Source organism: Trematomus bernacchii, unplaced genomic scaffold, assembly GCF_902827165.1.
Source record: "Trematomus bernacchii unplaced genomic scaffold, fTreBer1.1, whole genome shotgun sequence".
Taxonomy (NCBI): Eukaryota; Metazoa; Chordata; class Actinopteri; order Perciformes; family Nototheniidae; genus Trematomus; species Trematomus bernacchii.
In genome coordinates, this window is record NW_022987973.1 from 999112 (window position 1) to 1014020 (window position 14909).

Below are 14909 nucleotides of genomic sequence, written 5' to 3' on the forward strand. Positions count from 1 at the left end.
GGCACATGCTGCTGGAGGGGTTGGGGGAGTGGGGTGAAAAGCGTAAGAGCGTGAGGGGTGGCAGGGAGGAACAGGGAGGGAGGGGGCGTGCTGTTTCGTATCATTCGCTAAATGGTGGGAAGGGGTGTTGAAGAGTCCTATTGCACACACCTTACAGAAGGACACAACCCCCTCCTCCTGGAGACAGAGAGAGAGAGCACAGAAAGGAAACGGGGGGGAAACAGAAGACACAACGACGGGAGACAAAACGCAAGGCAAGACAGGCATTAGAAACTGGAGACACATGCTTCACCTTCTCAGGTTCGACTGACAGGAACACAGTCACGGGTGATTCACATCAAACACACAGATTCATAGGGTTTCACTCAATATTTACAACACATGTTATACACAGGAGGGGGGGGGTTAGAGGTAGGGGAACAGTGATGGGGTACAGAGGGAGTTATTTAGGAACTGTAGAAAAAGGTGACACTGGCAAACTGAACTACATGTCAGATTAGTCTATCAGGTGGTTTAGTACAGATTGGAGGGAAGGATTACAGCAACTCACTGTAGGGGTCAATTCACTTTCACTTCATATAAATGTCATCACAAATGATCATTTACATGATCATGACACAGCATTTATTCCACAGCAGAGAGCTGATCCCAGGATGTAGACGTAAACCCTCATAAGAACCGGTAACCTTGCTGAAGTGTCCTTTAGAAAGACACTGAATCCTTTGAAGCCCCGACGACACTTTAGCCAACCTTGTGTTTTAACCTTCCAGTGGATGAATGCAGATCATTGAAGAAGTACATTGTAATAATGCATACATTTTTTGCCTTGAAATTAATATTTTTTAAAGTTAGAATAGTAAATCTCAATTGAAATGAAAGTGAATTGTCTCAAAATGTGACAAAGGCACTGCAGACATACACACTTAGGCACAGACCTGTTTGCCTCCCATGGACTCGAACATCTTCTCCAGTTGGACTCGGAGCTGCTGGATGTTGTTGAGGATGATGCAGGGCTGAAAGAGTGTAAGAATTAATTAACCAATATTGCCTCCTAAAGGACAGCGAACAACATGTGTCAGAAACACATCCTAGAAAAGCCTAGTTCTCCCTTTTTGAACAGCCATTGTAATGTAACACTTGTCAGCTTGAGACCCTATAATTGCAACACTTTGTCAGGGGGTTACAAAACGTCAAATCCATCAGTTTTGATTTTCTGACACATCTTTTTTACAAAGATATTAGATTTCTGAAACAACATTGACAGTCAGTCAACAGGGAAATACAATACATAATACAACAGGGAGCGAAATGTCTACACTGAGTTTGTCAGGCTTTATTGATTCTCAGCTGCACAACAAGTTAAACAGCTGTTGGACATTAATCACACTGCTTTTTATGGAGTCATTCTTCAGAGTTTTCAGTCAGGCACAGATTATGTACATCATCTACCCAAAAAAACAACTGACAAACCCAAAATTATGATCGTGCTAATGATGGTACTAAAGTGATTATTCTGCGCCCCACTGGAAAACAATAATTGATGTTTTTTGAAACCAAAAAAACAGACAAAAGTGTTTCAGCTGCAGCACATAATAGCTTACTAGATTGATGAGCATATACTATAGGAGAGTGGTAATATGCTAAATCTAGATCAAATCAAAGGAGATATCCCTTAGCTACATATGTTTAGCTTGAGAGAAGAGACACATATTTGTATTTAACAGCTGCTGTGACATCACTCTGGACTTCATAGACTAAAACGGAAAAAGAGGGGTTCATGGAATAAATACAAAAGTTAGGAATCACTGCTCTAGATTTTCATCGTTAATAATAAAACCGCTCTATGTTTCAGTTTTTGGGGCAAAGACAGACACACAGTAAATTCTTGGTAAATATGGCTCGGGGATTTGGGTCATGTTCTATATAAGTCTAACAAATGATTGACAAGGTTTAATTTGACATAATCCCACCACTTTTCTCTTCCATCTGCCTCTCATTACCTTTTTTTTCTCTCCATCATCTGTGTGCTCAACCCTGTCTCGAGGAGGGACATTTCAGGTTTTCTCTGAGACAATTGTAATGAGCCTGTCAACACTGTGAGGAAACATCTGCCTCCTCCGCCAGTACCCCGCGTGCTATCTCTCAGTTGAACTTCAAAGACCAGTGAGGATAATTAGGCCACTCGGAAGGCTCTGCATTTAGTCATCCATCACATTAACAATGGACAGAGAACCCAGAAAAATACCAGGGACTTTTCTCAATCAGCTAACGGCTGTGACATGAATAATTGCATCTTGGTTAATAGAGACACTTTATTAAGTCCGTTACAAAAGGCGGGAGTTGGCTGCAAATCTGGAGCTCTCTCCATGCAAACCACGGTTAGAGACACACATGGAAACACTATTATCTGACTAACTATATTTGCACTGCAACAAAATACACTCAACCATTGCTATTAACTCTGTGGCAGGTCACTTACCACGTTCTCCTTGTTTAAATGCAAAGGAAAGTCCTTGGATATGATTGCAGCATATTGCAGAAGAACTTTGTTGATAGTCTGTAGGGAGGGAGAGAAACAATTGTGTAATTACAGTTTGTTTGCCGTTCTTTTATTGAATTTCTGGAACACACTGAAAAGATTTAGGCAGTCACAACCTAATAACAAGATAGGATCAAATCGAATACATATACCACTGAGTCTCCTTAGATCAATGGCAAACTATTTAACTGTGAGTTATTACTTCCCACAGGAGTGTTTAGGGTTCACAGGGGGACGAAGGAGGGGCTTTCCAAAGACTCTGACCTTCGCAAATCGGCACATGAAGTGAGCCAGAGCCTGCGGGTTCGGACACTCCAGCTTCTTGATGATCTCGAAGCTCTGGTTTAGCTGCGTGAACACGTCAACCACCGAACAGGAAAAGAGGGCGTGCTCCGAGGTTTGCTGGAACTGAAGGAAGAGAGACAGCAGATTTGTTAACCTTTAACTGAAACAATTAGGCAAAGCGAAGTGAACATTTGACCATTTGTACCAATTACTTTATAAATCCATCGCTCACAGGGACGACCACTGACTGACAATTATATCAGAAGGTGTTATGTTAACCCTTTATGTGTGAATGGTCATTAACAGCTGAGGTGCAATAATGACATTTAACACTCACACCCGTTTAACATCTATATAGTTATCTCTGGAACCGTTTGAATTTCTGCATTTATTCACTATGATTGACAAACAGGTCATACTCAATCATACTGTAAATATCTTGGTTACAATTTTTACTTTGTTTAGAGGACTTTCTAGGTGATATAAATCACATACTGTATGTAAAGTGCATAGATAGAAGATGCATCAATTTATTTAAATCACTTTGTATCAAATTTGTATAAGGCTTATGCATATTTCCTTTTATTATTTCCTAATATCCTTTCGTGCCTTTCACTGCTCTGAAAAAAGTGTTTCCCCCCTGTTTTTATCAATTCGTAATTTAAATGTCATTCATATTCTTGTCTTGTGCAACATTTCCTTAATCCCCCAAACCCTCAAGAGGTACATTCAGTCTCAGCATCTGTCCTTGTGAATAAGAAAGCAGTCTTAAGTGGCTTGGTTGGTTAAATATAAAGCTACATATAAAAAAATAATTCATTGCTATACTTACTCCATCTTTCTTGTCCCTTTCCAGAGCGCCATTTAGGAAATCCATGGCAACGTCCTCATTCTCATCAAGCCACTGAATGACAAACGGCTCAAACCACCTGGAAAAGAAACACTTGCTGTAATTGAAGGGTCAAATCATAGTTTTTTAAACATTTAATTAATCCTTCGGTAGCACCAGATGAATCAGGGTTTATTATGTGAGAAAAATGACAAGATTTGTTTTTATTGTTTAACAATTCTAGGGGAACTAATGTATTTAATAGAGATCAATAAAAAACGACTTCAAGTTAAGATATCTTGAAAAAACCTCAGGATTTCAGTGTGGTTTTGGCTAAGGCTTCAACCCATGAAGGCATTGATATCAGGTTTCAGTTTGTGGACAGATTCGACTGCGAGGCTCAGACAGAGGACAGCAGAGGACACGACAGGCCGGGCCGGATGAGCAGGGTAAGGAAGTAAATTTGTTTGTGGAATAATAATGCTGTTGTGTCTGTTTCACTTTGCCATTTCCTTGTTTAATAAAGTGCCTGCAGCTTGTCCTCAGAGCAGCGGATGTCCCCCCAAAACGGCTTTGTACTCTGGCTAAGGACATCTGCTAAAGGAAGGATAAATAAGGTGGGTGTGGCAACTGAGAAAGGGAAGTGAGACAGGCAGAAAAAGACCGGTTGTGTATATGTTTATGTGTGTGTGTGTGTGTGTGTGTGTGTGTGTGTGTGTGTGTGTGTGTGTGTGTGTGTGTGTGTGTGTGTGTGTGTGTGTGTGTGTGTGTGTGTGTGTGTGTGTGTGTGTGTGTGTGTGTGTGTGTGTGTGTGTGTGTGTGTGTGTGTCCGGGGAGGAATCAATCATATGAGAGATGGTGTTTGAGTGACAGAGTTGGAGAGGGGGAGGGTGAATTATTACTCTGATAGCCTGGCAGGATGGGAGAGGGCATTGCGTTCACTGCCTGCATTACACATGTTCACAGTGCAGCTATTTGCAGCTTTGTTGCACATGATTATGTATGCACACTATAACACAGTGCTACACGAAAAAAGAAGAACGCAAAAATGCTTTTAGGCTATGCATTTGTCCCCTCATCCAAAACAGTTTAGGATAAGCTTCAACTACCACGATTCACTGTCTTACATGCATTGGACTCGCAATCTTGACCATTACATAATTGTTCTGACAATGGTTCCTGTGATGTGGATTGTTGCTTTTATTGCTCTTAAATGGTCTATTGTTTTTATCATACGGCTGGTTTTATTTTGTTATTTTTACTTTTTTATCTGTAGTTTTACTTATTTTATGGTTTGTGAGCTGAGCTGTGATTTTTGTATTTTATTTATTTTTCTTTATAGCACTACCATCTGGAGGTTTTAAAGTGCTTTACAAATAAAGCTGTATTGTTTTGTGATACTAGAAAAGGATTTCAGATTAAAGAAAAAACATTGCTACTTCAGACTTAAATGAGGTTCTGGAGATTTGGACTATCATACCTAATGAAAAGGAACATCTGCGCATTCAAATCTGTGCAAACAAATTATTAAAAGAAAAACTACATATTGTCAAATTGACATATACATAAAAAAGTAATTTGGTATGGAGAATGTTTTCAGGCTACACTACAAAACATTTTCCTATGGAGTTCCACAGAGATCAATCTTTGGGTTCCTCCTTTTGTCATTATATAAATGATAGTAGGATTCATTTCCCTTTTGTTTGGTAAATATGAGCAATATTAGTATCAGAAATCAACACGGAAATGTTAGGTGTTGTCACCTATATTCATTTCTTTTGACATAATTGCTGCAGTCTCACCTTAAAAGCTCCATACTTTGGTACGTACAGTAATGTAAATGTGTATGCATGTTAATTTATATCTGCATGTACATGTGTGTGAAAACGAGAGGACACTTACAGTGAATACTCAGGTGGAACACCCTTGAAGGCCGGCAGGTCACGAACATACTCATTATGGAACCATTTGACTTTGAAGTGAAGATTCATGTATTCAGTACTTTTGCATAGGCGGTGCTTGTCATGCTCTGTAAAGCAGATCAAAACATGAGAAGCACACGTTAGCATATTGAGTATAACCTCTGAAGTCACATTTCACAGAGACACATAGCAACACCTCTGGTCTGAGCAGAGAGCAAGTTCAATTGTGGTAGCACAGCGACATCACATTTTCAGTCTTTCATTGATAAATGTGTTGCATGTGGTGGACAAAAAACGTCTTCCTCTTCCAAAAACTCACACACTTTCACAAAATCAACAGATACTTGAAAACATCCTAACAGGCATAATAAGATCTAGGTAGAAAGGGGTTGCTTTTATCCCGACTTTTCTAAAAGGCTCAATTGTGTACAGCCTTGAGCTATCAAAGAAAAGAAACCCAGACTGTGAATGTGTCTGGCTGCCTTCAAAAGAAATTAAAAAAAGGCCTTGAATGACTGCAAAGAAACTGAAGCTAAAAGGAATAAGACTTAATGACAAGGCTGCTGAGTCATTTAGTCCGGCTCACTGTAGACATTTCAGAACAATTCAACATTTCCATGGGATCTCCTGGAAGAGAGATGGATGCTGATTGGAGGAGAAGAAGGAAACCAATTAAGTTGGATGACATGGAATGAAAGAGACAGACTAATCAGAGAGAAAAAAACATCTGTGCAATGGTGGGTAAACTTTTAAACGTTTTGCTACATGTCTGCAGATGAGGGAATGACATTGAGGAGAAGAAGAAGAAGAAGAAGAGACATGAAAGTATTATGGCTCTATTATAATAGAGGATCATGGGACCAATTGTATCACGGAAATAAACACAAATAGCAAAAAAACAAACAAAAGAGATTCAAATAATATATATAATGTTTACCATGTTCATCTCCTTAGTCTAGCATGTACATATAACATTTGCTAATTAGCACAAAACACACAGTGCAACTGAATAACACAAATAATCAGTATACAAATCCATCGTAATCCATCCAATAGTTGTGGAGATCTTTCTGTTTGAACCAAAGTGGTGCACGGACCAACATCCCAATTTGTTGAGCCATGCTGCTAACATTGTCCAAAATGTATTTCGTGGGTCGTTTCAATTCCAAAACAGCCTTTGTCCTGGCAGGTATAACCTTTGTGGAGCAAACAAAGACTGTTTGTTGGGCAGAAAGCCTGTCTCAGACCTGCCAATTAACATGGAGATCTATGACCATGGTCTTCCCCTGCCCTTAACCAAAAAGCTTTTATTGCATAACCCTAACCCAACATTCACCGTGAAGACAGTGTCAGATCTCTCGTGTCACATTTGGCATTGTCAGTTCCCATTTATCTACATTAAGTGTTGTGTGAACACAAAGGCATCGTCAAATACTCTGAACAAAGTAAATGCTGTATAATTATTGCATGACAAACCTCCCTAAGCTCGTTCCTGACCCGAGGCGAGTCTCCATGTTCTTCCTCTCTCTCCACCCCTTCCTGTGTATCTTTCTCTCTTAGCCCCTCTCTCTTCATGGTCTTGTTTCACTTTTTTATCCAACCTTTTGTCTCTCTTTTTATGTACTTTTTATTCAGTATGCAAATAGCCATACAATCCCTTTCTCTATGGCACAGTGCGGGAATCTATTTTTGGTTTTGCAGCTGTTACATGTTTCCACAGATACAACGTAGAGAGTGTTGAAGCTACATCTGATCATAAATGGGTATCTGAGACATATTGCATTTGCAGGTGTGAACTTCATTACCTCTCCACTGAAATGAGCCAACATTTCGCTATCTGAAACCAAGGCTGAAGAAAAAAAGGTTTAAAGGATTGTGATAGATTTCTTTTTGATTTGACAGCAGGTGCTTCTAAAGAGTAGACATAAAAACACACACTGTTTTGCAAAATAGAAGATTCATACATGCATGCAACATCAAAGACATTTTTAAATCCATGCGTTGCATCCTGGCTGCCTTAATCCTGATAAGAACCTCACTGCTTACTCTGATGAATAGTGCATAGCCTGCGAGCCCACACTCCTCTCTAAGCTCGGAGGGAAATATTTACATATGTATAATTAACATATTTACCTGTGGATATATGTATTCAAATTTACATTGCAATATATTGCTCCTTGGAGAGGAGTAGACAAAGAGAGCATGACTCAAGTCAGTCTGTTATTTTAATTGCTGCTACTTATTTCAAGCCTGCTTTTATTTTTGATTATTGACTTACGTGACTATTACACATTGTTTGTAAAAAACAATGTAGTTCAGTCAGACAACTCACGTGTTTCTTTAACATGTTTATTAGAAGCAGCATATAGTTGAGTTTGGCGTCTAGGCTCGGGCCTCATCACTCCACAGATATACATAGCACGATGAGTGATGATTAAATAACTAACCCCCCGAGTCTGCAGGTGGAAGCTGGGGTGGTGGTGGGTCAGGCAAGCAGCAGCGACGTGGAAGTAGCAGCAGCAATAGCAGCAGCAAGCAATGCATAGAGAGAGATCTGGCAGGTTAAATAGAGCGGCATATTAAGAAGACTCTGTTTGGTTGGTTGTAGAGTGGCAAGGCGCGTTATGTATGAATGCAGCATAAGTGCTCGAGTTGACTGCCTGAACTAGCTCGCAGGCTTCACCCCATTTGTGTGTGTAAATGTGTATTTAAGGATAGTTTGACAGTGTTGGTATCTCCAGGTATATTATCTCTGATGCATAGACCTGTGCTATGTTACAGTAAAGCAGCAACACTAAGAGTGAAGAGGATACTGTATAGAAAAAGGTGGATGGTTGCCATAGCCACCATGGCTTAACACATGCTGTAGGTAACAGAGTGTCAGAAAAAACAAAGCAGTTGGCTTTTGAGTGAAGTCATTTTCTCCACGCATACAGTAAATGCCTGAGGTGGAGTTTGTTCAACTTGCACATATACTGTAGATTTTACACAACTCCCAGGAGCCATATGAGGGGACTGTTTTAAAGTGTGCAATGTTCTGTGAATAGCTGAAATAAAAAGCCACAATGAAACCAGCAGCCCAGGGTTATTTTCGTTTTGCGCCCAATGCCAGGAAATGGCAGGGATCACGGCTCTCATCAAAAACCTAACCTTCATGGCCGAAGCAGTGTTGATGGTTGAAATTGCCGTGGGATTTAAGGTTTCACCTGGATTCACCTGTTCAGTCTGAGTCGCTGGAGGAGCAGCTGGCTGAAACAATGTGAATACTGAGGCGAGATTGTTTTACTCGAGAGGACCTGCAGTCATTCTGCTGCGGCAAGATCCGCTGTGGCAGCGCCACTTTAATGACTGAGCTGGCATTACAAGGCAGCTTATACACACACAGGATGGACACTCACAATCACAGTGTGTCAACCTTTCCAAACTTCACACACACACACACACACACACACACACACACACACACACACACACACACACACACACACACACACACACACACACACACACACACACACACACACACACACACACCCTCACTGTCACACAGTCACCTAAAGGAAGCAGATGGAGGTCAGTTGAGAGACAGAAAAGTAAAGGTCAGCAGGTGTTTTGTTGGGTGCTGCCAGACAGGATCTGCTGGCTTGCTGTATGTGAACACTTGTGTGTGTGTGTGTGTGTGTGTGTGTGTGTGTGTGTGTGTGTGTGTGTGTGTGTGTGTGTGTGTGTGTGTGTGTGTGTGTGTGTGTGTGTGTGTGTGTGTGTGTGTGTGTGTCCTTAAATCCACTCAAACACATGTACTGCATAAAGTATAGACTGCTAAATCATCCATTTAGAAAGTAGAATGCTTTCAATTAAAATGCTCCAAAAATAATACAAAACTACTTGACAAGAGGTTAATCAAACACCTCATATTTGTGCAGACTTATCCATGAGATGTGCACATTAGTAAAAGATAAACACATTGGGTCATTCTAATATAAGATAAGCCTTGATTAATACCTGTAGGGAAATGCAGAAGAGTCTACAGTGTATCTACATATATTACACCTGACAAAACATTATGGCACAAAATGTGACCAAAATAAAAACAGAATAAAAAAAAGTTGGAGCAGCCTCGTTAGATCCTCTGCACACGATTTATTGCTTTCTGTTACTGTGGCAACAACACACATTTGCAATTCTGGGATTAAAACTAGTAGTGGGGATGAATTTATAATATTTGCCCTGACAACGGCTTTAGAGGAAAGCTCTTGCAAAGCAGAAATGTGCATATTTGGGGAGATCATGAATATGCTTATATTTATTGTCAACAAGTGGGAAGTTTGGCCTGATGTTGTTTACAAAACAAACAACCGGGTCACAAGAACATATCAGGAAAACTGCTCAAACTTAAATTATTTATATACATTTATTTTTGATTTAAATCAGCAATAAGGATAACCTGGCCGTTAGAGGCAATTGTATTCTAACACACAAATCTCCAAGTTCTTTAACTGAATTTTATTTACGTATTAAAATGCAGCAGCAAGATTTTCTGCATGACATTTTGTTTGAAGCTTTAATATTTGTGGGATGAAGACAGACATATCTGCCAGCGGTTAAAAGAGCGTTAAGTTCTTGAAAAGCTGTCGTCTTTCCTTTCACTTTTCATGGAGGTAATATCCTCTCTCTAGAAAAAGGAAGAGGGACAGCATGTGCTTCTATGAACACTCTGAATGAAGGCAAAAGAATATTCTTTTCCATCCACCGAGCCCTATGTGGTTGTTTGAATAGAGGAGCGAATCTGAAGGAAATGAGGCCGTAGGGAGCAGTGTTTAAACATACTGTAATAAAACATACAGAAGATGTGTGACTTTAGAATGAGTCATCTGTTCTTTTCTTAGTTAAAACACTTTGTAAATGTTTTATATTTAGCTAGAAATGTTGGAGGGGACAGACATTTCTTGGGTTTTTAAACGGAGCAAAAGCCTACAAACTGTCGAACTTCAATGTTTTTAATTTATCATCCATCACATTTTGCTTCCATGACAGGAATCATTTGTAAAGATGAGGTGTCATTTTTTTTAATATGCAATCTGTTATTTTGAAAGGCAAGTCATTGCATATATTTATGTATGATGTTTATGCAAATCCAGCCTCCTGGGTCCCTTACATGGACCATTTTAGCATTTAACATTCTATATGCATGTTTGTTGAATGTGTCTTGCAGCATCACAAAGACAGGAGCAAGCATCGTACAATGTCTGATTTTACTGACCGTTAAATATACCTATAAATAAATGCACGAGAAAAACATTTCCAAGAATCGGGTCTATACAACAATGTTCAATTCTTCAGGTTGTTTTGAAAAGACAAACAATATCAGGAATGCTGATGAGGCTGAGATTGTAATAAGCTATGCATTTCCATAAGAAAAAAAATCCTCTTCTCTCCAAGTCCCACACCAAACATATCCTCTATTTTTTGGACGAAAACACAAAGTTAACGGTTTCTGCGACAGCGTGCCTCATCGCCTTGTTCCCAACAGGTTTGATCATTGCCTTGGTAACTGCAACTTGATGTGATACAGGAGAATTATGACTAATTAAAAATGCAAACGTCAGTATAATGGTTTATTTTGTGTTTATGCAATCATGCGAATGGCTTGTGGCACCATACATTTGCTCCTTGCCCCTCTCCACTTTCTGCACCACAATAGCCTGGAGAAGCCGGTCTCTTTCCCTCATTTAGCGAGACATTTTCATTAGGGGCCATTGTGATTGGTACATCTGTTTAATGGCTAATGTGACTGCCTGAGAGATAATGATTAATCACCACAGTCATCCTACTTATATTCACATCAACTGCCCTTTATACAAAGATAAACAAAAGTATCAAGTGGGCTTGGATGCAGCCTCATTGCCTGTGCATACATGATGTAGCGTTGCTATCAGAATGTTGAGGGTCATAACATGTGTGTGCACGTCTGTGTGTGTTACATCATGCAGTTGTAAGTGTGTGTGTTTTCCATTGTGCCCTGCTGGTGGTAAACAGTGAGGGCGGTCCTGGGGGAGGAGTAGGCTCAGCGTCCCTGGTGAGGATGTCATCTTGTCTGACTCAGCCCACCGGGACAGACTAACTCACAGGAGACTCACTCACGTTCTGCCTCATTGATTTAAATGTCGGGGATAGTATGATGAACTGCAGCGCTTCACCACGGCATTTCAATACTCAAATGACCATTCAGTGGATATATCTAGCGGGTGGTTGGACAGGTTCAAGACAAAAGGCTGGAGGATCGAGGCCAGTATAGTTCTCCTTCTGACATAATTCCTTCATCTCCGCTTCTGACCCAGTTCTGTCAAAGGGCCTCAGACCATGTATCACAGGGCCTACTGACACAGCTCTGCGATAACACCAGAGCCCAGAGACACTTTCTCAATCATATAATGCATTGGGACGGCTTATACTAACGTGGGGGTCCCCTCTGTTAAAGAATAGCAAAAAAACAGTTATTTTTAAACCTATCAATGTAAAAAGCGATACCGTGTAGCTGAGACTAAAAGAGATTTGAATTCAAAGTGAATAGCTATGCTGAAACCTGCAAATAGGCTGACAGCATTCACTATCAGCTTGGGGCAGGTTTTTTTGCATTATAATATTATGTAAAAGATTAACATTGTAACACGTGAATCAGTGATTTAGCTTCACGTGGTAAAACTTTAAGAGATAAAACACGTGAGCCCAAAGAGACACTGACTCCTGTTGATGTTGTTTAAAAATATAATGCAGAACAGCTTATACTAATGTAGATCACTTTGCTTAAAGGGGACCTATCATGCAAAATGCACTTTTGTACGTCTTTTATACATGAATATGTGTCCCCGGTGTTCCAGGGAACTCACCAAGTGTCAGAAAACACAACCCTCTCTATTTTCCTCCATACCCAAATCTCTAAAAAAGGGGCTGCAACGGATCTGATAAAAACTGATCCAGATTTGAACACTGTCCTGACGTCAGGACGGTGGCGCTACGGCTATTGGGCCAACTCCACCAATCAGGAGGAGACAGCCACGGCCATTGCCGTTCGAAAGCGCTGGAGACGCTGTAGTACATATGCCAGGCCTGTAGATGGTGCTGTTCTCACAGAATCTGCCCTTGCAAAAACAGAGCTAAAAAATGTCAAATTGAGCGAAATGAGGCATGGCTAAAATGCATGATCTGTTTGGTATTTTGAAAAAAGTATAAATATGCCTTATATAGGTATGGTCCTACACTATATTATTCAAATATAGCATGATAGGTCCACTTTAAGAATCATGAAAAAGATTCCACTGCAAAATGAAAAGGTTGCATACATTTAGTTTTGAATCCATTTGAAAAGCCATAGACTGTTAGCTGAGACATAGAGATAAGATATGAGTGTGCATATCTTGAAAACTGCAAAAAGCCTTTTGAATTGTATCATGATGCCTAAGCTAAAGTTGTAACACATGAATCATTGATGTAGTGTCACATGGTATATCTGAAGTTACATAACGCTTCAGTAAAAATAATTTGGTTTCACACGCGACACAAACGTCCCCTGGGTGTACTTCCTGTGTCTGTTTGACCCTTTCACCACAACACCCCTCCCTCTCAGCCTCATCAGACTCGTGCCCTCTTAACTATTGATCTGAGCCTCTAATATTGATAGAAATTCTTCTTCTTGAAATCCCAGTGCGTCTAGATGCTAACGCGTGTGTAGATATCAAGTCATCAATGACCACTCCCCAAGCAGCGGTATTGGTTGCCCTCGCAGTAACACCGGGCGGAAAAAGTAATTAGAAAACAGTTGGAGCAGACAACACCTTACTCAAATCCCACTGCAGGACAATACACCACCTTTAGTCATGCCAAGCCCCGGAAACAACTCCTTTCTGTGGGAATGAAACTCCCCTTTCAGAGGAATATTCATTGAAATTAAATTAACATTTTCTATGGAGTGAAGCTGTTCCAACAGACTGAGTAGAAGTTAATGGGCTGCTGGAGCATTGGATCTTTGATGACACGCTCCAATGACCACGGCCATTAAACAGCTACACATACAGCGTATACTGAAGAACTTCATCTCAGAAGTACTCTGAGGTCCAGAAGCAGCACCACTTTATCTCTTCTTAATTAGAAATTGTGGCCAAAACACAGTTAAGTTAATGAGATTAACCCTTTATTAAGGCACAGTTTTGATTTAGTTGGCATTTCCTCCCTTTTTAATCAGCCGGTGATTTCATTAGTTTATCTAATTTGGAGGTATGGTCAGCTGCCTCCACACACATTGCTATTTATTGAGTCTGAACTTTAAAAAGTATGTGACCTTTTCTGTCAGTGGTCAACGAATGATGCCTATGATTAATAAGTGTCAACATGTAAAACTACAGAGTATCAGTTTGAGTGTTTAGTGAAAATATGAATGGGTGAGAGTTCTGCTACAGCCGTACTCTAACAGTCTCATTCTCCTTTTTTAGTTTCTGTTTTTATCTTCTGTTCTGTCTTCCCCCTTCCTCTCTTAGTAGCTCTCCCTCTCTCTCACACATTCAGAGATTCACACAGCGATGCTAAAATTAGCAGCATCCAATTCTGCACCAGCTCTGGCAGCGAAGGCCTCCGAGCAGGAAGCAGAGGATGCATCAAAGACTTCATTAAGTAATGCACATTGCACACACGTGTGCACGCAACTCACACACACATACAAACTCCTCTTTCATTCTCATTCATTCTTGAATACTCGCACGCCTGCACGCACAAACGGAGAAACACAGACCAACCGAGCAGGACGTTCTGTCCCGCCTCCTTCAGGGTGTCTCTGTCAGCCGCTTAACCCGTTATGTGTGCCTTGTTATGTAAGCAGGTCACTCCGAGTTACTTCCATTTGTCTGAGCAGCAACCTGGACTGTCTCTGTACTTCTCCTACCACATCATTATTCCCTTTAACTTTGTATAAGTATACCATACATGCACACACAAAGGAATATGTACATTCACACTACAAAAGATGCAAAAGTGAGCTTGCACACACGTCCATCTGTGCACATTTCTGCAGTTTCATTTACTTTTCATCTCAACACACACACACACACACACACACACACACACACACACACACACACACACACACACACACGCACACACAACCAGGAGAACTCAGCAATCAATTGTTGGTGTTCCACCAAACAATTTCAAGCTGTTAATGTGCAGCCCAATGATTTCTTTTGTGACTGATCTTTGTAAAAGGCAGTGAGTTATAAGAGTGATTAAATCCTTTGTGGTGACTCATTTTCTTTTAACCAATTAAGTTCTTTTCCCGAACCACTAA

General features: G+C 40.4%; 1 protein-coding gene across 2 annotated transcripts in view; it reads right to left on the reverse strand.

Annotated features, from left to right (window-relative positions):
- The window catches only part of LOC117471811 (protein unc-13 homolog C), a 108129-nt gene that overhangs the window by 21782 nt on the left and 71438 nt on the right, over positions 1 to 14909 (reverse strand). For both annotated transcript variants that reach the window (XM_034117045.1, XM_034117044.1), the window contains 6 exons: positions 5556 to 5682; positions 3657 to 3753; positions 2804 to 2947; positions 2480 to 2557; positions 936 to 1013; positions 151 to 177 (listed from right to left, as the gene is read on the reverse strand). In XM_034117045.1, coding sequence (XP_033972936.1) covers positions 151 to 177; positions 936 to 1013; positions 2480 to 2557; positions 2804 to 2947; positions 3657 to 3753; positions 5556 to 5682 — 551 coding nt within the window. The remainder of the gene's footprint in view (positions 1 to 150; positions 178 to 935; positions 1014 to 2479; positions 2558 to 2803; positions 2948 to 3656; positions 3754 to 5555; positions 5683 to 14909) is intronic.